We start from the raw sequence: 22,223 nt of genomic DNA, 5'->3' as shown, positions 1-22,223 counted from the left end.
ATGGTAAACACCTTTAAAAAATTTTACCTCAATACGTATGGCTGCAGTCCTTTCATACTCAAGCCAATTAACTGGATATACATGCTAAGTTCCATCTCATTTTTCTGCAACCGCTAGCGTTCTAGTAATACTTGACAAATAGACAGAAAGACGCACATATTGGGTAACAACACAATTCGATTGCTGACCAAGAAGATCCACGCTTTATATGTTATCTGATGAATATGGTTAGGTTTTACAAATACAAGAAAGGACCTATAATTGTCCTTGGATTTCTATTCTGCCACGTGGTAGATAAAAAGGTTTCGTATTTTTGGGTTTTCCACTTTCCTTTTATTGTAAATCGTGCTTCTTTGAAAAACTAATTGAAGATAAACTTTAGTTAGCAGCTATTTATTTTTAATATTTGTGTGATGTAGAAATAATCATCGAAGAGACAATAAATCGATAGATTTTCTCATCAATATAAATAGTCTTTAAATAACGATTGCGATTACTATCTATCTTTCTGCTTCATTTTATGTTCCATAATTAATTGAATGAATCCGTATTTGAAGACAAGTGTTTCCAAGTGAAGTAAATATATAGATGCGCAGATCATTTTGAACCGAACCTTTGAATGATGGCCGTATCTCGGAAGCCAAAAGCATAAGAACCAATGAAGCCGATGATATGATTTATTAACAGGATGACGAAATTCGCTTTAAGTTATTGTTAATTATGTACAGCCCTAATCAATAAAGGTATATTGAAATTATTTTCGAAAATAATTACATTTTTTTTTTTTTTTTTTTTGCGCAAAAGGAGAGTTATGTGATTGTATGTCATCATAAATATTAATTTTCATCCTGAAGTTTTACTACTTTACTCATTTCAAAAGAAGGCAGTAAAGGACTTAGCATCACCGATTTCAAAAACATATCAACATGTCATCAAGTATTCAATAGTGAAGCAATAAACTCTTCATTGATTTTCATAATAATGGATGTGGGCGCCCTTGTGAAGAGCAAACCGAGTTTTTTTTTCAAATATTATAACAAAATAATAAATCATTAATTCGGCTTTTTGCATAACTTTTGAGTATTAAAGTTTCCAAAACTACCTTCTATACTTTTCAAACTGTAAACTTAAACATACTCTCACCTTTTGCTTAAGTTATAACGAAACCAGTAAAGTCTACATAAAGTTTATGTTTTGCATGTTGGCAGTTATTGAAGCTCGTTCAGGGGAAACTTTCGCATATATTCGGTTTTCGATTCATTTGATTGACATTTCAATAAGCATCTTTTCACATCGTTTGGCAGTAATAAATGGCTAAAGAGTTTCTTCTCACCTTTTTAACGTATAATTCAACTTCAGCTGGCCAGTTTTTTTATTACTATATTTCTTTTGTTGTTGTTGTTGTTTTCTTCTTATTTTTTTTTTTTTTTGTTTTTTAATATAATGTACATTTGATTTATTATTATTAAAATTTAAATAATTTTTGTCATTTTATTAAAACTTCTCTGGTCATGGAAAAAAATTCACAAAAATACATTTTTATGTAAACATTTAAGGCTAGACAAGAATTGCGTAAATTTATATATCATATATATTAAATATTTTTCACTTTGAATACAGATTTGATTGATGTTTTGAATTTGATTTTGTATAATTTTTGTTTTAATATTCATTATTTTGATAATTAATATTTCGCTGGCTTTATTAGATTTTAATCTGTAATATTATAATCAAAAATGTATATATAATATTATAAAAGATATTAATAATATAATATAATAAAAAAATTTATATATAATAAAAACATTACAAAACACAATAATATAATAATAATAATAATAATAATAATAATGATAATAATAATAATGATAATAAAAATAATAATAATTACACAAAAACAATAATATAAAATAGTTAGGAAAAAAAAAAAAAAACAAATCGAGAATACAGGATTAAAAGGGAAAAAAGTTCTCGTTATTTATAAAAAGTAAGAAAATATTCATAGATTCAGCTTACAACATTACATAATTACATATGTATGTTAAAATACAATAATTTCATTGATATACACATACAAACTCATTAATACAATTTTCCATTGCGTTGGCTTTTTTAATTATAATTTATATATATGTAAATATATATATATATATATGTATCATGCAACGAGAACAATAGCAAGTAAAGGAAAGTAAACTTTTTTTCGGTTGAGTTAGTTAACATAAAACCAGATTGCGTTGATAGCGGGCATAGAGCAGCAGATCCCGAATTTAGACAATAGTGGAATTAATGAAATCAAATCAAATGCGGTCAATATATTAGCCCCGTCAGTAAGAAAGCGGCTGGGTAATTTATAAAGAGTCCATTAGTCGAGAGAATTTGCATGCATTGCCGTGACTGTCCTGATCGATGCCTATGCATAGGAGCAGTTTACATATAATAAAGATGTAAAGGCAACGTACATCTAATCGATGCAGGACAAATGCGGCATATGTCTTTGCCAAGTTCGCCGGCCATGCATGTATTTTCTTTTGTCTTACAGAACTTTCTGAACTACCTAAACGCTTCCTTAACGGCAACAAATTCTCTTCTTTTTTTTTTTACTGGGCCAAGTTCTATTTTTGCTGCTCTACACTTTGCAAATTCTGCCTTATGATAGTTACCATAGTTCAATGAACGTTTGCTTTCCTTGATTTATTTTTAATTGCTTTCGTTATACACATATTTGTCATGTTTTCTTCCGTTAATTAAATCTTAATTGAAATACAAGTGAATACAAGAGCGTGGGACGCGTGGCGTTTATATCGTTAAGCGGGCAGATTCAGCGCTTTCAAGTACTTTTAATCAGCAATAATGTTTTTTTTTTTTGCCTCTTTATGTATCCTTCGTTTAAATCCCAATTTATTGGGTTTGTTGTTGAATTTCGATTTTTTCCACTGTCATGTCTGGATTCATTGCTGTGGCCTCCTACAATGGAAAACAAAATTGACACCATCTTGCTAAAGTTTTATATAAAAATTAGATTAACGTGAAATAATCGCTAATTGAAAGATGTTTTTCTCTCTGACGTTAGGCTGGATCAACTCCAACCTACTTAGCTTTCATAACCTAATAAAATAACTTTCTTATCTGATAAAAGGAGCGGAATACTAAAAACTTGTTGAAAGAAAACTATGAAGTAGAAGAACTCTAGTGTCAATTCTTAAGAAGTATGTCTCGTCTGCATAGGTTGTTTGAAAAGTTCCCCACATATAAATTTCAAGCATTTTGGAGTAGCAGTTGTTATGTGATAACCGCCGTTCAGCTCAGTGTTTTAGTGAAAACGGGAAAAAATTAGAATCGAACTCTCACTACGCCAAGAGGGGCTGGGCGCTGTAAAAGGATACACTGCCCAATTATTTGACTCGGAGAAATTTTGCTTGTCTAAATTGAAATTAGCTTGGGTAACGACGACATTTCGGGAGGATCAAAAACTGTAACTCTTGATGAACATGATAATCGCTCAATTTTCACCGATGATTTTCGATTAGCGTCGAAATGTGATTAGAGGGATAGCCGAAGCGATGGGCATGTCCAAAGAATGTCTTTCTTAAACATTAAACCGAGACATAGGCATGAGGCGACCTACAGCCCGTGGGATACTGTGTTTGTTTAAGAACAAAAACAAGCTGGTGAAGGCATAAATAGGCCAAACATCCAGGGCATGTCATCTGTTTAGGGTATCATACCAGTTGTACTGATTGCACAATTTTTAAAGATCATGATCAAAAAGTTCGATCGGAAACTTTATACATATAATCAATATATCGATTACAAAAGCTTTTTTTAAATACCGAATTTCCTAAATCGCAGTTGCTGTTCCAACAACCCAATGGCTTCTATTCTAGTTTTTTGCGCTGATAATTATTATCAGATCAAAATCATCCCTGCATAGGCTAATTGTTATTCGAATTTTTTACCTTAGCGTAACTTTTTCAATCTGAGGCCGATAAACTAAAAAGCCTTTCTATATTTCTCTATTGCTTACCTGTATTGCCTCAGCCAGAGCTCTGTCATGATCGATGGGATCTCCATCAGATTGTATGGTAATCTTTTGTTCTACCCGTGTTTCAACAATGCCATCACGTTCGGTTTTATACTATAATATAAATTATATTTGATAGAATGTAAAGTGAAAGTTTACTTAATTTAAGTCAAAGCATTTACCGTTATCGTTTCGACGGTGCGTGTTTTGCTGCTAACTGTTTGAGTGGAAACAATTTCCCCATGTCCGCTATAGCCGGGTGTGTGCTCTCCTAATACCACGCGAGTCTGTTCTACATGCGGTCCCATAGAGGCAGTGCCTGCAGTGGCCGATGTTTGATGTATAAGAGGTTGCTACACACGCACATCATAATTTAAAACATTGAGACAATAAATATTCATACAACGGAAAAGTGTTCGCATAGAAAAGAGAGAGAGATAGAGCGGATCTCTCTAAAAAAAAAAAAAAACCTAAAACGCACCTTATAAGAGTTCGGAGAAGTACGATGTTGTACAGTACCCGATTCATCATAAGGACCATCAATGGGCGTACCTGAGTCGCCAGAACTAGTTGATGATATGCTTTCACGTCTTTGGAACTGTGCCATTATATATTATCGTGCACATAACGCAAATGATTTTCGAACATATCAACACAATAATGAAACACAAAAGATATTTACATGAAATTATAGTAAGACATGCTCAAACGTGCTTATAATTTATTTGGTTGGCTAACTATATGCCTACCTGATCACCACTCGTAACGGTTGCGGTTGTCTTCACTTCCTGTGTTACTACTCTTTGTTCCTGCTTATTAGGGTCATGAGTGCGAGTGGTGGCAACGGTTTTCTCTTCCAATTGTTCGGTTTTTGCTTTTTTACCCAAATCCTCGTGAGTAGTGGCAGTGCGTGTGGTCACTGCGGTGGCAGTAACGTAAGCACCGCTGGTTATATCCGCGGCAGGTGTATCGGCCTGCAGTTACGATTTTAAATTGTTATGATGAACATTTAGATAAGCAAACAAAAATGAGGATAAAAATTATAAAAATTAAAAATAATGGCCATAAAAGCATTTACTAGGCTGCATATGCGTACATACATACATGCTATTTAAATGGAACTTTTATGGGAAATTAGAAACAAATGCCATAAAAGCATTTGTTAGTCTGCATAAGCTTATATACATACATGCTATTTAAGTGCAACTTTACTTACTTTTCAGGACTAAAAAAAAAAAATCCAAAAAATCCCTAAAAGCTAAGCTCAACGCATCGGGAATGAAAGAGATGATGAACGTGAACAATTAAACAAGCCCTTGTCAATTATTAAAAGCTGCGTGCATTTTGCTTGTATAGCCTTTTTCTTTTGTTTCATATTGTGCGCTTAGAAGTACCTTTCCCAGAGGTTCTTAAATTTTGAAACCCAAGAAACCTTTTATTGTACCCTTATCTCTTTCATTCTCGTTGTTTAAAAAAAAAAAAAATTTTATATCAAACCTTGTGTTCCTGTGTTGAGAACGTCACCTCTCCAGTTCCCAAATTGCGCACTTCCTCTTCCACATTGTGTGTAACGCCATCATCGTTTTTGGTCAAAACTTGTTTGGTTGTTGTCTTGACAACCGTAGGTGTAGTAACATATTTATTTTGTGCAGCACTCTGCTTAGTACCACCAATAACGATATCTTTAACATTTTCCGTCTCGTATTCATGGGTCATATCGTCTTCTGAATCGGAAGCCTCAGAATCACGTCTCAAGGCATTTTTTCCCATATGCTTTACGCCATCGAAAAATTGTTGACGAGTTATGGGTACTGTTTCGGTGGTGGTACTAATTTGGGCTTGCTTGCCAAAGTGTGATGGATCAATTTGGGCATAATTAAGTATGAGTTTGCCTGTAACGGGATCGCGTATAGCTGTGGCTGGATCGATGTCCCCAGTGTTCGGATCTATATCACCATATTCACTTTTAATGCGTCCAGTGACAGGATCAATTTCGCCAGTTAATGTCATGGTATGTGTAACAGTAGTACGAGCGCCTGCGAAACGCGGATCATTGGGATCAACCTGCACGATTTCACCGGTAATAGGATCAATCATATTGTAAACATAGACAGTTTTATTAAAGAATTTAAGGACCCGTCCCGAGACAGGATCAATTTCACAAGTTTCCGGATCCAACTCTTCGGGACGGCCGCGTTCATCGACTTTGGAAATAAGTAAAATGCGTATTAAAACAATTTTTCCCGTTTTGGGATTAACGCGGGCTAGTTTGGTGTATACCTCTCCAGAGTCGGGATCTACTTGGGTGGTGGCGTATACGGGTTCACCAGTAGCTGCGTCGACATCACCGGTGGCTGTGTATATTTTGCCGGAAGAAGGCTCGACCTTGAAAAGATTCGGATCTAGTTTGGTTTGTTTCTTGACTTCGTTTGTCTTTGGGTTCAGATAGCCGTAAATGGTGATTACGTAACCCGTTTTTGGATCCACACTACTGGAAACATATTGCGGTTCCTTTGTATTAGGATCAACAGCACCAGTAGGCATCCAAATTTGATTGGATTTGGGATCGACAATAACATCTTTATCTTTAGCGGTGCTAATTTGTGAAATCGGATTTTTGGTCTTGGGATCTACTCGTTGTTGCACGATACGCAAGCAAATAATGCGAGCATAGTCTTTATCAGGTTTATTGGTTTTTGGATTGATTTGATTCTTGAGAACAATCTGCCCGGTTGATGGATCGATTTTAATATCGCGTGTTACGGATTTACCAGATTTGGGGTCTGTAAATGTGATGGTATGCTTAACCAAATCGATTTGCCCATATTTAGTGTCAACTTTTCCAGCTTTCGGGTCAAACTGTCCACCTGATGTTTCCAACTGAGCGGTTTTCGAATCGATAACATTCTTCTTTGCATCATATTTACCGGATAAAGAAGTCACTTCAACAATAGGATCAATTTGTTGGCCAGCCTCTATAAGCCGACCCTGATTAGGATCCAGTTTTCCAGTTTTAGGATCAACAATGCCCAAAATAGATATTTGGCCCGTAGCTGGATCGATTTTAACATTCTTGGTTACTACCATTTTACCGGATTTAGGATCGACTATTTTTAATTCACCTGCTCTAGTATTGATCTCACCGTATTTCGTATCCAATAAGCCTGTTTCAATGTTCAAGACACCCAGGGATCGTTCGACTTCACCGTTAACTATATCAATTTTACCGGTAGTCGGATCAATACGGCTAGTTATCACTGTTAATTCGACGACAGGATCCTCCTGAGGGGTTATGCATATTATTTGTCCGAGAGATTCGTTCAAACGACCAGTTTGCGGATCGCTAACACCATTAATTAAATGGATATTACCGGTTTTAGGATCAATTTCCCCTTGGTAGGTTTCATTTTCACCCGTCTTGGTATTCAACGCTAGCAGAGTACCTTTCTGAGGATGAATTACACCATATTTCGTATCAATGAAGCCAGTAGCAGGATCTAAAATGCCAGTTGAGTGTTCTATTGTCCCGTTCTCTGAATCTACTCGCTTGGTCGAAGGATCAAATTTAGACGTTATTACCATAATTTTAACTCGCTTCTTTTTGGGCTTAGCGGGTGTAGCAGACCTGGCTTTTGCAGGAATTACTGGTGGCGCAACGGGCTTGGACCCTTTACCAATTGATTTCGGTGAAGCAGTGACAGATTTTCCCTCTCTGCTTGGAGCAGAAGTATCTACTCCTTGTTCTCTATTATATCTTTCAGAATCTAAGAAAGCCTTGGTGGGATCTGCCATTAAAGGCTTATAACTGCCTGGCGCTCCAGAGCTGTAACCTTGCATTTGACCTTTGGTGGGTGAATATGAACGTTTTTGAGTATCTCGAAGAGGTTCGGCGGCAGCGTCAACAGCGCTACCTTGCAATTTAGCCCGTGTTGTAGGAGAAAGGTTAACTTCTTTTAATAATTTTTCTCTGGTTTTAGGAGACAATTGTCCTTTATTTAGTTTGTCACGAGTGCGAGGGGACAGTTGACCGGATTTTAATTTCTCAGCAGTTTTCTTCAAAGCTTCTTCATTACCCGGGGCATAGTTAAAGGCTAAGCCAATTTTCTTTTGCTGAGCTGTGGGCGACAATTGGTCTTGCCCTTCTGAAGCGCGTTTAGCACTGTCAGGATCGTGATCGTAACGAAAACCGCCTGGTATATAAGATTTGCGTGTTGGACTAATCTCACCGTCACCATCGGTGTATTCATAAGGTTTCACATAACCAGGAGATGAGGTATCGCTTGCAACAACAGGTACCATTTCTTTTTCCTTTCCAATCTTATCTTTACCAGATCTTTCCTTATCTTTAGCTTCTTTGGTCGGCGAACCACTTTTGCTTCGGCGTCCCGACAAAAACAGGCCACCACCCTATTGTCAGATCGTCCATCACAACAAACCGAAGTTATTATTATGATGACAGTAGTAGTAGTAGTAGTAGTAGTAGTGTCGTATAGCGTGTTGTAAAGGTGTACCAGAGTTGTAAAATCATAATCATAAAAAGGGTTTAAGAAAAAAGAAACAAAACAGAGATAAAACCAAAGTCAAAAAAAGATTAAAACCGATAAACAAAAGAGAGGGGCTAGTAAAGTAAAAACACTATAGTAACAATAAAGGAAGGATAAAAAATCTAAGTTACAACCAATTATCAAAACGAAAGTTGTTGTGTAGAGTGTCATAGAAAATCTGTTTTTTATCAATTGTTTATATTCTTCCTTTTATGAATCGATTGGTTTTTAGATGTAAACATGGATTTACCTTTTGCTTCCCGGACTTCTGTGAATCGTTTAAGTTCTCGTTGCCTGAAAGGTGACAATGAAATGTTCAGTTAGGAAAAAAAAAAAAAAGTAGAATAATTTATAATAATTGACTGTGTTACCATTAAGGCCTTCCGTAGCTGTTCCAGCCGTGAACTTCTCCGGTTTCTCTTTGCCAGCCTTTTCTCGAGCTTCCTTCTCTTTTTTCTCCTTTTCCTTCCTTTCTTTTTCCTTCTTCTCTTTTTCTTTACGTTCCTTTTCCTCTTTTTCCTTTTGTTTCTTTTCTCTTAACTTGGCCTCCTTTTCAGCCTCCTTAAAAAAAATTCATTAAAATTATATAAATAAAAAAAGTAAATATTTTAAAAATTTTTATCCGATTAAATAAATAGAAAGAAAATATTTATTGAGTATTAAGCGATAGATATACTAATATATATATACATATATACATATATATATATATATATATATTTTGTGCATTCAGGAGTATTAGTAGATAATAAAAATGAAAATATTTTACTTTTGGAATGAATTTGAGCAAGAAATATCCGTTAATAATAGGTATGTGTGTGAATGTTATAGAAATTCTTAAGCGGGTTTTTCACTACATCTAAGAGCTTTAAACTCTGAATTTTTCCAAATTCATCTCTTATTTACTTGAAGCTGGCTACAAAAAACGCATTATTCCGTTTTTTGCTTTGTTTGCATAATTATTTCAAAAATACTGTTTAACGCTAGTTTTTAAAAGAAACATATTAGAAATAAAGGACAAAATTAAAGCATTTTATATTTTTAAGCTTTTAAAGCCGATAAGCAATTTTGTATTTGTATCGTAGTGTAGGTGAATGAATTTGCTTCAAAATTTTAATTTAATTATTCGAATAAGCAAAAAGAAGCAAAAAGACCAAAATCAGTTATGTACAAGGGCAACAAAAGTGAAAATTACTGTCAAATAAGCCAGAGTAACTGATAATAAGTAGTTGTGATGCTTAAAGTAAATCCATTTCATTCTTGGCGCATACAGTCATTGTTCCGTCCCGGAAAGGTACGCTAAGGAAAATGTACTTGAGACAAATTTATACCCATAGCGAGGCAAATATTGCAATTGAAATAATAGTAATTATTGCGTGAAGAAAGGCCATAGGATGAGGGTACAAAACGTTTGCAACTCCCAAAAGGAAGCATCAGAGACCCCACAAAGTATATACATTTTTGATAGGAATCAAATTCTACTTCTGTTTAAGAAAGTCCGTCCGTCCGTCCGAATGTCTGCTCGTCTATACGTATATCCGTCTGTGTAATGTCTGTTTTAAGCATTTTCCTATCCACAAAATTGAAGCTTTCGACTTCAAGCTTAGCAGAAACAAATCAAATTCTTGCACGCAGGTTCGTGTTTTAAGCGGGCGAAATCGCTGGCGGGACACACTCGCAGCGTCACGTAAATTGAGAAAGCCTCTGTTTTTCAAACGAAATGAAAAATGGGATGTTTGCTCATTACTTATCAACTATAGCGGATAAATGTATAAAAATTTGAACGCATATTCTATGGACGAAGCTGTAGCACTCTCACAAAATTGGAAAAATTGATCACGCCTACCTGATAGTATAGCGTATCAAAATTTAATTTGTTTCCCAATACCTTCAAAAACGGTAGAAACGACCTTCGAAAACCCCAAAAAGTATATATAAATTCTTGGCCAGTTTTAAATTTGGAATGCACCTAAACATGTCTGTCTGTCTGTCTGCGTAACTGTGTTGCATTTGTGGCAAACGTTCTTCCGTTAGCGAAAGTGAATATATCGCCTGCAAATTTTGCAAGAGAATTTAGGTGGGACCTAAGCTTTTCACAGGACTCGCCCCCAACGCCCACACGCCTATGCGGGGAAACCTTTTTTTTGAAAAGGAAAAAAATCAGTTGCGTCCACTCTATATTGCAGAGCATGAAAATATAGTTCTTTTTCAGTTTTTGTCCTTTTTGAGATAACGGTGATGGCTATAAAAGATTCGGTCACAACCGATAATATAATTTTCTTAGTTTGTGTTCTTTTGAAGTAGCATGCATCATAGTTTATTTCATCGAATGGAAACATTTTTGCAAAACATTTATAATGTTCAACAATATGACTTCTTTCCCGGCGATGAAGCGCTACTAGAGTCGGACTATGATTTAAGTGAGCTGGTAAAAATTCTAGTGGGGGCACTTGGTAATGGATATTTACTCCCAAATTAAATAGCGCAGAAGTCAATATAAACATTGCTACCATCTGGTATTAATATAAAGGAATTTAACTTTTGGTTTCGCTTTGAAAGACGTATAAAATATGTCAGGTCCTTTCACTACAATCTAAAATAAAAAAAAAAGTTGTCCATTTCCGAGAAGAATAGCAAGTGTCACTTCCTTCAAATAAAAGAAAGCGGGATTATTGTCAGATAATCAAGCACATGCACATCAAAAACAGGTATATTTTTTACACATCTCAGCGAATCTTGATTTGTTGCCTAACAAAAGAAGGAGGTTTCTCATGTCGATATTTGGAGATTTGGCAATAATAAGTAAAAAAAAAACAACTTCAACAATGGTGAAGCATTAATATCAGAGAGATAGGCTAGCGATCAAATGTTCAAGTTTATATCACACATCTACTTAGCGGTTACGACTTCTTAAATGCCATAAAATTTTTCATTGTTTGTATACAATGGATATTCAAATTAATAACTTGTCCGTAAAAAGGCTTCTGAAAGCGAAGACTTTTCTAAAAGGCAAGCTTGCATTACACAAATATTATGAACCTTAGGACGGTACGTTATACATGCTTTTGTTATTTAAAGACAAGAAGAGTATAAATCTGCTTTTGATTAAATTTTTTCTTACTCTGAATTCGATCCCAAGGGTGTAGTTATTAAAATTACTCTATACTTCATAATAACAATATTTAGTTCTTAAGCTTCTAGGTTTGGCTCTATTTTCAACCAACGTAAACCTTTTGCGGTACAGGGTATATAACTTGCACAAGGGTTTCAGGTAGATCCACCTTTTATTATATCGATCGGTTCAGAATCATTTTCTAAATCGATCTAAGCATGTCTGTCCGTCTGTTCGTGTTATGCGGGGAAAAATTGCAATTTTCAAAATTTCTCGGCAAAAGTGACTAAGTAGTATTCGCCATTTTAAATTGGTGTGAAAACTTTGGACCGGCTGTGGCAATTTATTGAACATCCTCGCATATTACCGTTCGTGCGGAAACGTAAACCTTTATATGCCAAAAAAGCGTAATTGCCAATTTTTTTTTTGATGAAAATTTCCTCGTGATACAATAAAAAAATTTAATGAACCTATGTGGAACCCCAATGGGTCTATTTCTTCCCCCACTCCATATAAGATATCTCATGATTTATTAATAATTCATGGGAGCGTTTCAGGAATAATATTGACGGTAAGAACTTTGGATTACATAGGTCTACTTTTTTTGGACCACTGCTGGGCGCTATTAGGAAACACTAACTCATATATGGTGAGGATATCTAAGATTCCAATATGCAAGCTTTCATGGTAATAATGTGTACTTTTTTAGTATGATTGCCAAAACGAGCGAATAACTGTACTAGGTGAAGTGATGTAGGGTATGTAATGGTCGGCGTTCTTTGTCAGTTAATACACAATAGTAGTAAAGAAATTAATGTTGTTTAGAGAAATGAGGGATTTTGAATAGTTAAAGAGAACATAATCGAACCAACTACTACAAACTTAAGTCGACCTCTCTCTTCTGGAAGTTGTGTGAATGATTTAATTAAAATTTATTATCTTATTTCGCTTTTCAGCCGCAGTGCACATATTCTTTAATTAAAGCAGATAATGTTTATGGCTTATATTATAGTATGCCGTTACATATATACGGCAAGTTATATGCGGCTTTATATTTGAGTAAAGGATTGCTTTGGAATAGGCTTCAGTCAGTTTATAATATTTTTACATCAATTGAATTAAAGTGGAATAGCATTGCACGTTCTCTAACTTTTAGCGTGTTCTGGTAAAATCAAAAGAAGAAAATGAATATTTGGAAAAATTAAAAAAAAAAAAAAAAAAAAAAGAACCAATAAAATACAAAATGGATAAACTTTGGCGTCAATTTTATATAGAGAGAATAGCATAGAAAGTGAGATATACTTTATAAGGCACTGCAATAGAGAGAAGTTGAAAAAACGTTTAACCTGATTATCGGCCAAAAAGGCGGCAGCTGCCGAGGCAACATCGGCCGCAGCACCGGTAGTACTTGTCTCGTAATCACCTTCGAGGGAACTCTGCGAAGAAGCCGAAGCTGTACCAGTGCTAGACTCACGTATTAACTTTTAACGCATATACAAAAAATGAATAAATGAATTAGAGAGAAAGAGAGACACATAGAGAGAGAGAGAGAGAAAGAGAGAAAGTTAGAGTAATAGCTTTTAAACTTTTAAGGAAATATTATTTAAAGCAGCGAAACATTTCATACGGCTCTTTTCAACTTATTATGTCACGACATATGGAAAGCTTAGTACGTGTGTTAGGGGATAACATGTCACAAACATGAAAATTATATAAATAAAGAAAATTTGATAAAGAGTAGAAGAGAAACTATTTTTAATTACTTTGAAAGTATGGAGTTGAGAACAATTAAAAACGTATAAAAATATAAGTGAATTGGGTTTTGTGTTGTCTTGATACTCTAAGAGTAAGTTTAGAAAGATCGTAAACACATGATATGTACAACCTTACCTTTACCTTTTCTTTCTTATCTTTTTTAATAGGACTGCGACTACGTGGCGAATCCAAGTCGGGTATGTGATCAGGTGGATGTGCCATGGTGTGACGTTTCTGAGCATCTTTCTCTTTTTCGGCTAAGGCCAGAGCTGAAATATTAGACACAAGAATTAGTAAAAGGTTTATTTAATTTTCTTATTTATACCGTCCATGCTGCGTGATGTTAGACGACGTCCTGATAAACTTCTGTCGAATTTCGGTGCTTCTCTATCCACGGGATTCTTCTTACTTTCGTACATTGTGCGGCCGGAATACCGATATCTAGAACCAAATCTAGGAAACAATGACGATTTACTAGGCGGTTCAGGAGTCATTAAGCGAAAGAAGGTGTGATGCTCTACACAAGATTTCCATAATTTTTTCGCCGCACGATGATTGAGTAATTTAAAGCCGATGGTCACTTCGTGTGGTTCAAATTCTCCAGGACGTATTTTAATATAGAAATGATGGCGTTTATAAGATATTTTTAAGATTTTCGGCCAAGCAAAGCGATTGATGCGTAGTCTAGAGGAAAAACAAATTTAGACGTTATAATCGGCCAAGACCACATATTCTTCTTACATCACTCCACTTGATAGACTTCTTCACCCACTTTTTTTGTCATATAAAATGTCAATTATTAGAGGCACAAAAATTTTACCGTTATATGGAAAAAGGACCCGAAAAATAAGTCAAAGCAGTCCAATTAGAATTGTAAAATTATCTCGTATTATTTTTTATCATTATCCAATCAGTATCAGATACTAAAAAATTAGACATCTAGACTGTCATATCAATTATTATTCTTTCTAAGAACGTTTCCATGGGAATATCATCCGATCCAAATTCTTCATATTCATTAGGTCTGCTAAAAATCGGCTTTCTATACCCTATACCACAAGTGGGGTATCAAATTTATACGTACGTATGTAATGCTCAAAAGGATTTAAGAGAAACGCAGCTTTTGCTATAACAATCGATTCAGAATCACTTTCTGTTTGTTTAACCTACGGTGTTGGAAACTTTTGTGATGCTTTGACAAATGTTTTGGCTCCACGACTAATACGTTTTCAATTTAAACCGAGTTACTTACTTGTCTCGATAAACTAATAGACCGGAAGCACAAACTCCTAGCATAATATCTACACCTTCTGAATCCTTAGCTGGATGTAAGTCCACGCCGTACATGGCCAATTTTTTGGCATTGTCCAAGTAATGCAACTCAGCTACCGCAGGAGATTTACCTCTAAAATGAAAATTAATAACAATTTCAGATAATCTTTCCTAAATATAAGCCTACCTATGGTCTTTGTGCAAATCCATAACTTTTTGTTCCAGTTCTGCGGTCTGATTTGGTGCAATCTTAAAGTCTTGCAAATAACTCCGATCGGGCATCTCTTTGGCATCATAATCACCCATTTCTGATTGCACCAAATATGAACCTAACAGAGCATGCGTTACGAACGTGCATGGCAAGCGGCCTTCCAAAATGTCGTTGCGCACTTGCAGGCACAAATGATAACGCGTTATGTCTTCTTGTAACTGCGATGGTTCTGGTGGATAAAATTTTACTGCGAAATGCAGAGGCCAAGGATCCGAACGAAAGAATTTCGATACCGGTTTCTCAAGGTCCAACCAAGCTCTGGGATCGGTTGGCGTTTCATACGTGAGACCAAAGTAATCTTTCTCGACTATATTAAGGCCAGCACATATAGAATTTAATAAATCGCGACCTTTAGCCTTTCGCTAAATTTGTGGTAAGATAACGTTACAACGAATTGAAACAAAGCAAACGAATAATACTCACTTCTATGGTTACATCCAAAATGGAACCGTCCAATAAGGTAACACGAGCCAAAGCAGCTTTTGAAATTGAAGAACTTGAGGATTTTTTACCCTTGGATGGACTTTCCGTCTCATTGGCGGTTGGTGTTTTCGTTTCCGCTGGCATCTTAGAAAATTACGCAAATTTCCAAGTGAATGATGAACTGAAAAATTATATATAAAATTAATAAATTAATAATTGTTTGGTTTTTTATTAAAGATCGAGCAACTTGATTAATGTAATGAAAGGAAAGATCTGAGCAAAATGAGGATTACAGTCCTTAATAGGCGTATGATTGTAGAAATCATGTGCAGTCAAATACCGACGGGGTAGCATTAATTGCCAGCATTAAGCCAGCTAGGGCTTTTAAGCCCTCCAACAGCCACACCCACAATTCAGAACAATGATATAATATCTATTGAGAATTAAGCTGGCCCTAGGGAGTATTTCTATCGATTTTTAAATCAAATTTTACCGTTAGCCATAAGTCAGGGTTTTGGCCGAGAATAACGTGTTTTGCGGACTATAAGATGCACTTCAAATTCTTAAGATGGTTTTTACAAACATACATTTTTTTATTACGTTCGGGTCATAATTTTTATTTATTGTTAATCATAGCTCGCACTAGCAATATTCAGTTCATCTTCACTCTCGGTACAATCGCTCGTCTCATTAATGTTACCGTTCGTATTACTAGCATCTGATCTATTGTTGTCGTACCTCACGTACTTTAAATTTAGAGACGATTTATTGAAAAAATGTTTTAATGTTCCCTTCGGACCATAAGACTTCGGACCAAAATTTGAGTCCATTTTTCTATGCAGATGTGTCGTATAGTCCGAAAAATACCGTACTTTGAGTTCACATTTACAATATTTTGTCTGTTGTCGGCATGGCTTTTGGCGAACCATGCCCATTTTGAAAATTGTTCTATGGCCATCAACGAAGACTGTATTCACCAAATTACTATCGTGAGCCCGAAATAGATAGATAAACACCACGACCATATGGGCAGGGTATGGGGTGGATTCATGACGATCAAGATCTTAAGAGATAAAGAGCTTAAAAGTCTTGTAGGAATGCAAATAATTTCAATTTGCTGGAGAGCAACTGACGGCAGGATAAATGGTGATGGCATGGTATCGTGTGTATTCTAATTCCGAAGAGCATCACTTCATTTGCTTACTGGAGCAGTTCTTTTGTATGAATTTTTTTTTGGCGAATTCCTTAGTGAATCGATATATATACCCAGTGCCATAATATTTAGGTTTATTGGCATCGAAGTGCCAGTAAGTTTTTTGAACTCAATTTGAAAAGTTTGTCATAATGTGCTTAAACATCTATTCAACTTGATTTAATTTTATTTATTTTTATTATAAATTTTTTTTTCAAAATTATTTTATTAATTTTATTTATCGCTGTTCGTTGTTGTCGCACATTTAACTACTTTGACTGGTTTAATGATTTAATCCATTTAAATTAAATTTTACTTAATTTAATTCAATCGTGATCGTTCATATCACCATTCATTCATTTATTCGAGGCTTGTGTATCATCCCCATCATCGTTATCATCATCATCATCATCATCAACATCAACGTTATAATCATCGTATCGTCATCACACAGAGAGGAATAAAAATGTAAAATGTAAAATGTTGAATGTAGAATGAAGAGTGTCGTCTCAGATGTTAGTTGAATCAAGCTGAAATTCCATTTATATCTATCTACATATGACGGCTAAGTGCAACAATGCAACAATTAAGTGTTTTATTATTAGTTAAACGAATTCAAGATTTTTAATCCATTTAACAGTAATACAACAACACAAAGAGTGATGCACTTTTTCCTTTTTATTATTAAATAAATAAATAAATATCTTTAAAGAAGATTTTGAACTTTGTGGAGCAAATAGGAGAACTTTGTTGAAAAATGTGAAGGAAAAACGTTATTTATGAAAAAGAATACATTTGCGTCTGTTTAATGCTCGAGCTTCGTATTTTTTTTTTTTGCTACACTTTACGACTAGTCAGTGCTCATTGTCAATGTTTTTGCAACTTTTTATAGCTTAAGCCGTTTATAGTGCAAGGCTCTGTTAATTATGGACGGATGTATGCAACAGGCCCAAGGATTTTAGAAGAGACGCACCTTTTATTATTATGCCGAGCGATTCCAAAGCACTTTCTAAATCGATCTAAGTTCATCTGTCCATCCGTCCGCCTATTGTCTGTCCATCCGTCCGCCTATTGTGTGTCTATCCCTCCGCCTATTGTCTGTCCATGTATTTTTTTTAGCCATTATAGTACAAGTGCATGTTAAGTATGGACAGATGTATGCAACGGACACAAGCATTTGAGGCAGACCCAGTTTTTATTATACCGGACGATTCAAAATTCCTAAACCGAGCTAATCTTAGCTGCCCGTCTTGTTTCCTCGCTTACCTGTGTTAAGTTTATGCGTACGTATGTAATACCCAGAAGGGCTTAAGATAGACCTACCATTGTTTCTAACGATCGATTCAGAATCATCTTTTAAATCGATCTAAGCTTGTCTGTCCATCTATCCGCCTATTATCCATGTATTTTTGGGTTCAAAGTATTGATCGGTACAGTGAACTGCTTTGATCCAAGGGCGAACGTTAACTTCCACACAGCACCTTATTTTTGAAAGTCATTATACCAATGTACCAAACTGTACTACGCGAACCCGTTTGAGCTATTTAATATTGGGCCGTGTCCCACCAGCACTGTAGTATTTTTACTTGTTAAACATATGTTTGACAGGTTGTTGTGTTAATTGACAAAAATCACAGCCAAATAATAAGCGAAAGAAATATGTAAGTATGCATTTTCTGCTTTAGGTATTCTTCCTTCCCCCCGTCTCCCGTTGTATGTGCCGGTTTAAAGAAGTCTTCGCATAACTTCACACTTGTTTTAAAATTTATGGAATATATTTTTTTCCTAATATTGACAATCACGAACCAGCACTTTCTGTCATTTCTCTGATAATATGCACAAAGTTTACATCGAAACAAGAAAATGATTTTTAAAGTTTTTCATGAATCAACACAAAAACGAAAATTTGCTTCGATTGTATGCTCTCTGCCGGCAGACGAGGACATGGGAGCTTTTTCTTATTTGTTGCAACAGCAAGCGGTTCTACAAAGTTCATTGTTGCATTAAAGCGGATGAACTGCAATCTAAACCTTTTCAATTAAAAATGGACATTAAATTATCTTTAGGTCTTATCGTGATTACGATAAGTATTTTGTCCATTAAAGAAGCGTTAATTGCTGGTAGTGATGGGATCGTCGTAGACTTTTACAATTTTGTTTTTAGAAATAAATCTGGAATTTGGTAGCGCTCTCATTTGGTGATGCTGGACCCAAGGCATGTTAGTCACTATAACGTATTGAACACATTCATGGGTCAGAAAAGAAAGAAAGAAAGAAAAGAAAAGATTTGAAGTTTTGTAGGAACATTGGAAACTTCTGCATGCAGCCTGATATTAGAAATGGTCCAAATTGGTTCGACTACAGGTCCGCAGTAATGTATGGGGTGGGCGCAACTACGTCTCTCTGAGCAAAAAGTTGGGGCTGTTCTCACCCATTACTCACAGGTAGAGGACTGAAATTTTTTATATTTACTTACGGATAAACCGGCCAACACACAGTTATAAACGGTTCCACGGTTCAATTATAAAGTAAAGAAGATAAAGATATGCTATCTGCCTAAAAATGGATTAATTCTAAAATAACTAAAGAGGAAATCAAGACCTGTTGGGTTAATTTTTTCTTAACAATACCATCGATATGAGTATCAAAGAAAATGACTCGGAGAGTAGATTGCATTCCATATGAAATCCCGCGTATGTCAGGTCAATTTGTTTTCATCACAATGCCGACGATATGGCTATCACATAAAAAACTTCGGAGAGTAGAAGGCGGCAGGGTAAGTATGTTAATTCTACATTAATTATGGTGCACGTTACGATTTGGTGGATTAGATTTTCCTGAATAATACCTTTTAGTGAACTAAAAAGGGAACGCATTTACTTTTTTATAACCATCAATAAAAGTATGTGGCGTTAAATGTTTGAATGGTGATGGGAATGCGATATTCGGCCCCAGATGAATGTAACCTTCTTACGTTTTTTTTTTTTTTTTGAAATTTCCTTTTTAATTAAGACTTCTATTGCACAGAACGCAAGTGCTGATAGTAATTAGAGCAGCAAAAAAGATCTGAAAAATACACGACCTCTTTAAAAGGAACACAACGGCGGGTTGTGTTGGCATTTCGAAATCTTTTTTATTCAAAGTTAACATTCTTGATCACTTCAAGTTTTTGTATTAGTTTGAATGTCCGTCCATCCTTCCTTCATTATTTTTGCATTATTTTAGTTGAAACTGAAATTTGACAATGACGACCTTGGTTAATATGCGTTCATATTACATTTGAAAATGGGCTTGGCTCGACAAGAGAAGAATTCTACTCTCATCATAGAATGGTAAAGTACGAATATGTATACCATTATGTATAATGGATATAAGATTCGATTAAAATGACTGCAATCTTGTTTCTTTCTCTTGTTTCTTTTGCTGAACTTAATTTGTATTTTTTTTACATTGTCATTTGATATTTTACATAAAAAAGATTGAAATTGCAAGTAAAGTCATTAATTAATTTGTAACCCAGGCTTGACCTCCTTTTTCTCCTTTTATTATTAATAGTCACCTTAACCTCCTCTTGATTCAAAAATAGAAAATTTCTAAAGACATTTCAATTGTTTATTGTTGAATAAAAAAAAAAAAAATTTAATTCATTCGATGTATATATATATATATATGTGTACATACAAAAGAGCATAAATAAAATAATAAAAATTTTGAATGCCATTGTGAAAAAACGAAATACCATTTTTTAAATTAAAAAAAATGAACAAAAAAAATCTCTTGAAAATGAAAAATATTGCAAACATTTTATTAATAGAAGAAGTAAATTTGCTACATATATATATGTACACGATATTAAAAGAAAAACTGAAATTAATGGATTGAAGTTAAAAACATTAAAAGCGAATATTCAACGTGTATTACGTAGTAGGGCACAAATAATTATTATTATTATTATTATTATAAATTTAGCCAGAGAATAAATTCTAAGACTAAAGTCTTAAAGCACTAGCATCTAGGGCTATCGGCTTTTTTATTAAAAAACTCTAACGCACTTGAGGTTTGAACCCACGACTATTGAGTTGCTAGTCGAGACCCTTGCCTACTCGGCCACTCAGGCGGATAGGGGCACAAATAAATTTAATAGATTTGCTTCAAAAACTCGCTTTAATAAACGCCTAAAGCCAGCCATGAAGGGCCCGCTAAAAAAATTTTTAAATAATTTGTCGCCTCGTTTATCATATGCAGAAACATGCAGCAGAGAACTCTTCATATCCATATAACATATGCCACACAATAAGGTCATAGAGTAACACCGCGAAGAGTTAGGGTAACACTATGAGGAGTTATCCTATGACTATGATTGGATAACACTATGAAAAGTTATCCTATGACTCCGAGACCTTACGATTTTTAGATAGTGCCATCTTTCTACTGGAACGCATCAAAATTTCGTGACCTTCCGACCGTTAGTTTAAAAGCTACAATTGATATATCGATCCAAGTTCCGATTTATCAGCTAATCTGTCTGTAATTAAGAAGAGGTTGCTCGCGATTTTTTACTATTTTCTTAAAAAGCTACTCAAGGTATTCTACCAAAGACGAGTATATCTCCCATGACTTTTGGAAAATCATTTTTGCGAGATATTAATCCATTGGAATTTAATTTCCAAAGCGTTTGGATTTCGACCACTATAAAGAAAATGATTGATTAGCCAAAACTATAATGTATGCATTACATCGATTAGATGGTTAAACTCGCCTAATTTCTATTCACATTCACAATAGTTGTTGAGTGCAAAAAGAATTAATGCGCGAATAATTTTTTTACAAGTTTCAGAAACAATAGCGCAAATGCTTCTTACAAATAAAAGATATATATATATGACATCACGCATTGCATGGGTAGAAAAAGTTAATTGGTAATACACACAGAGCATAAGATTACACGTACGTGAAACGATTGTTCTAAGAAAATTGACACTTGACTTTTTGAAAGGCGCACAAAAAGCCACAAACCAAGAAATGAACGAAAACGAAAACAAAAACAACAATTAAGAAAATAATATTCGGTCATGACCGAATCTTTTATACCCAGCACCGTTATCCTAACGAAGGTGAATGAGAACTGAATTTTCATTCTCTACAATTTTAGGTGGGAGTGGCTGATTTTTTTTACTTTCAGAGTGAAAGTGAAAATTTATATAGCGTATGTGCTGGACTTTATAAGTAACAAGCTTAAAAACACACAAAGCAGAAGTGTTCACATTTGTTGTTGCATAGGCGTGTGGACGTTTCAGACGCGTCTTTTGACCGGTTTGTGTCATTTTCAATTTCTTTTATAAATTTGTAGACGATATCTCCATTTTTTGCAAACGGGGGTATGTTTGCCATGCATACCACATTGTTGGGCAGAGGGACAAATGGACATACGGACGGACAGTCATGTTAACAAACATTTATATAGTTTATGGGATTTTGAAGATTGCTTTTGCACCTTCAAATTTTTGTGCATTTATCTGTTATAGATATGAGTAATGATCTAGAAACCATTTCTTTATTCCTTTTGAAAAACAGAGATGTTCGCAATTTACACGATACTGTGATCGGTCCTTCAATCGATTTGGCCCGATT

General features: G+C 34.9%; 1 protein-coding gene across 5 annotated transcripts in view; it reads right to left on the bottom strand.

Annotated features, from left to right (window-relative positions):
- Positions 1 to 1,930: 1,930 nt before the first annotated feature.
- The window catches only part of LOC119636075 (protein 4.1 homolog), a 69,572-nt gene continuing 49,279 nt past the window's right edge, over positions 1,931 to 22,223 (bottom strand). Inside the window, exons 2-15 of one of the 5 annotated variants that reach the window (XM_038031169.1) lie at positions 15,402 to 15,582; positions 14,895 to 15,340; positions 14,688 to 14,840; positions 13,761 to 14,119; positions 13,571 to 13,704; positions 13,027 to 13,161; positions 8,940 to 9,129; positions 8,819 to 8,862; positions 5,522 to 8,431; positions 4,774 to 4,998; positions 4,506 to 4,622; positions 4,207 to 4,377; positions 4,028 to 4,138; positions 1,931 to 2,967 (exon numbers count right to left, since the gene is read on the bottom strand). In XM_038031169.1, coding sequence (XP_037887097.1) covers positions 2,902 to 2,967; positions 4,028 to 4,138; positions 4,207 to 4,377; positions 4,506 to 4,622; positions 4,774 to 4,998; positions 5,522 to 8,431; positions 8,819 to 8,862; positions 8,940 to 9,129; positions 13,027 to 13,161; positions 13,571 to 13,704; positions 13,761 to 14,119; positions 14,688 to 14,840; positions 14,895 to 15,340; positions 15,402 to 15,545 — 5,205 coding nt within the window. In that variant the 5' untranslated portion in view covers positions 15,546 to 15,582 and the 3' untranslated portion in view covers positions 1,931 to 2,901. The remainder of the gene's footprint in view (positions 2,968 to 4,027; positions 4,139 to 4,206; positions 4,378 to 4,505; positions 4,623 to 4,773; positions 4,999 to 5,521; positions 8,432 to 8,818; positions 8,863 to 8,939; positions 9,130 to 13,026; positions 13,162 to 13,570; positions 13,705 to 13,760; positions 14,120 to 14,687; positions 14,841 to 14,894; positions 15,341 to 15,401; positions 15,583 to 22,223) is intronic. The other 4 variants (XM_038031170.1, XM_038031171.1, XM_038031172.1 and 1 more) reach the window with 4 other exon arrangements.

Source organism: Glossina fuscipes, unplaced genomic scaffold, assembly GCF_014805625.2.
Source record: "Glossina fuscipes isolate IAEA_lab_2018 unplaced genomic scaffold, Yale_Gfus_2 27, whole genome shotgun sequence".
Taxonomy (NCBI): Eukaryota; Metazoa; Arthropoda; class Insecta; order Diptera; family Glossinidae; genus Glossina; species Glossina fuscipes.
The sequence above is the reverse complement of the archived record's forward strand: the minus strand, read 5'-3'. Positions and strand labels throughout refer to the sequence as shown.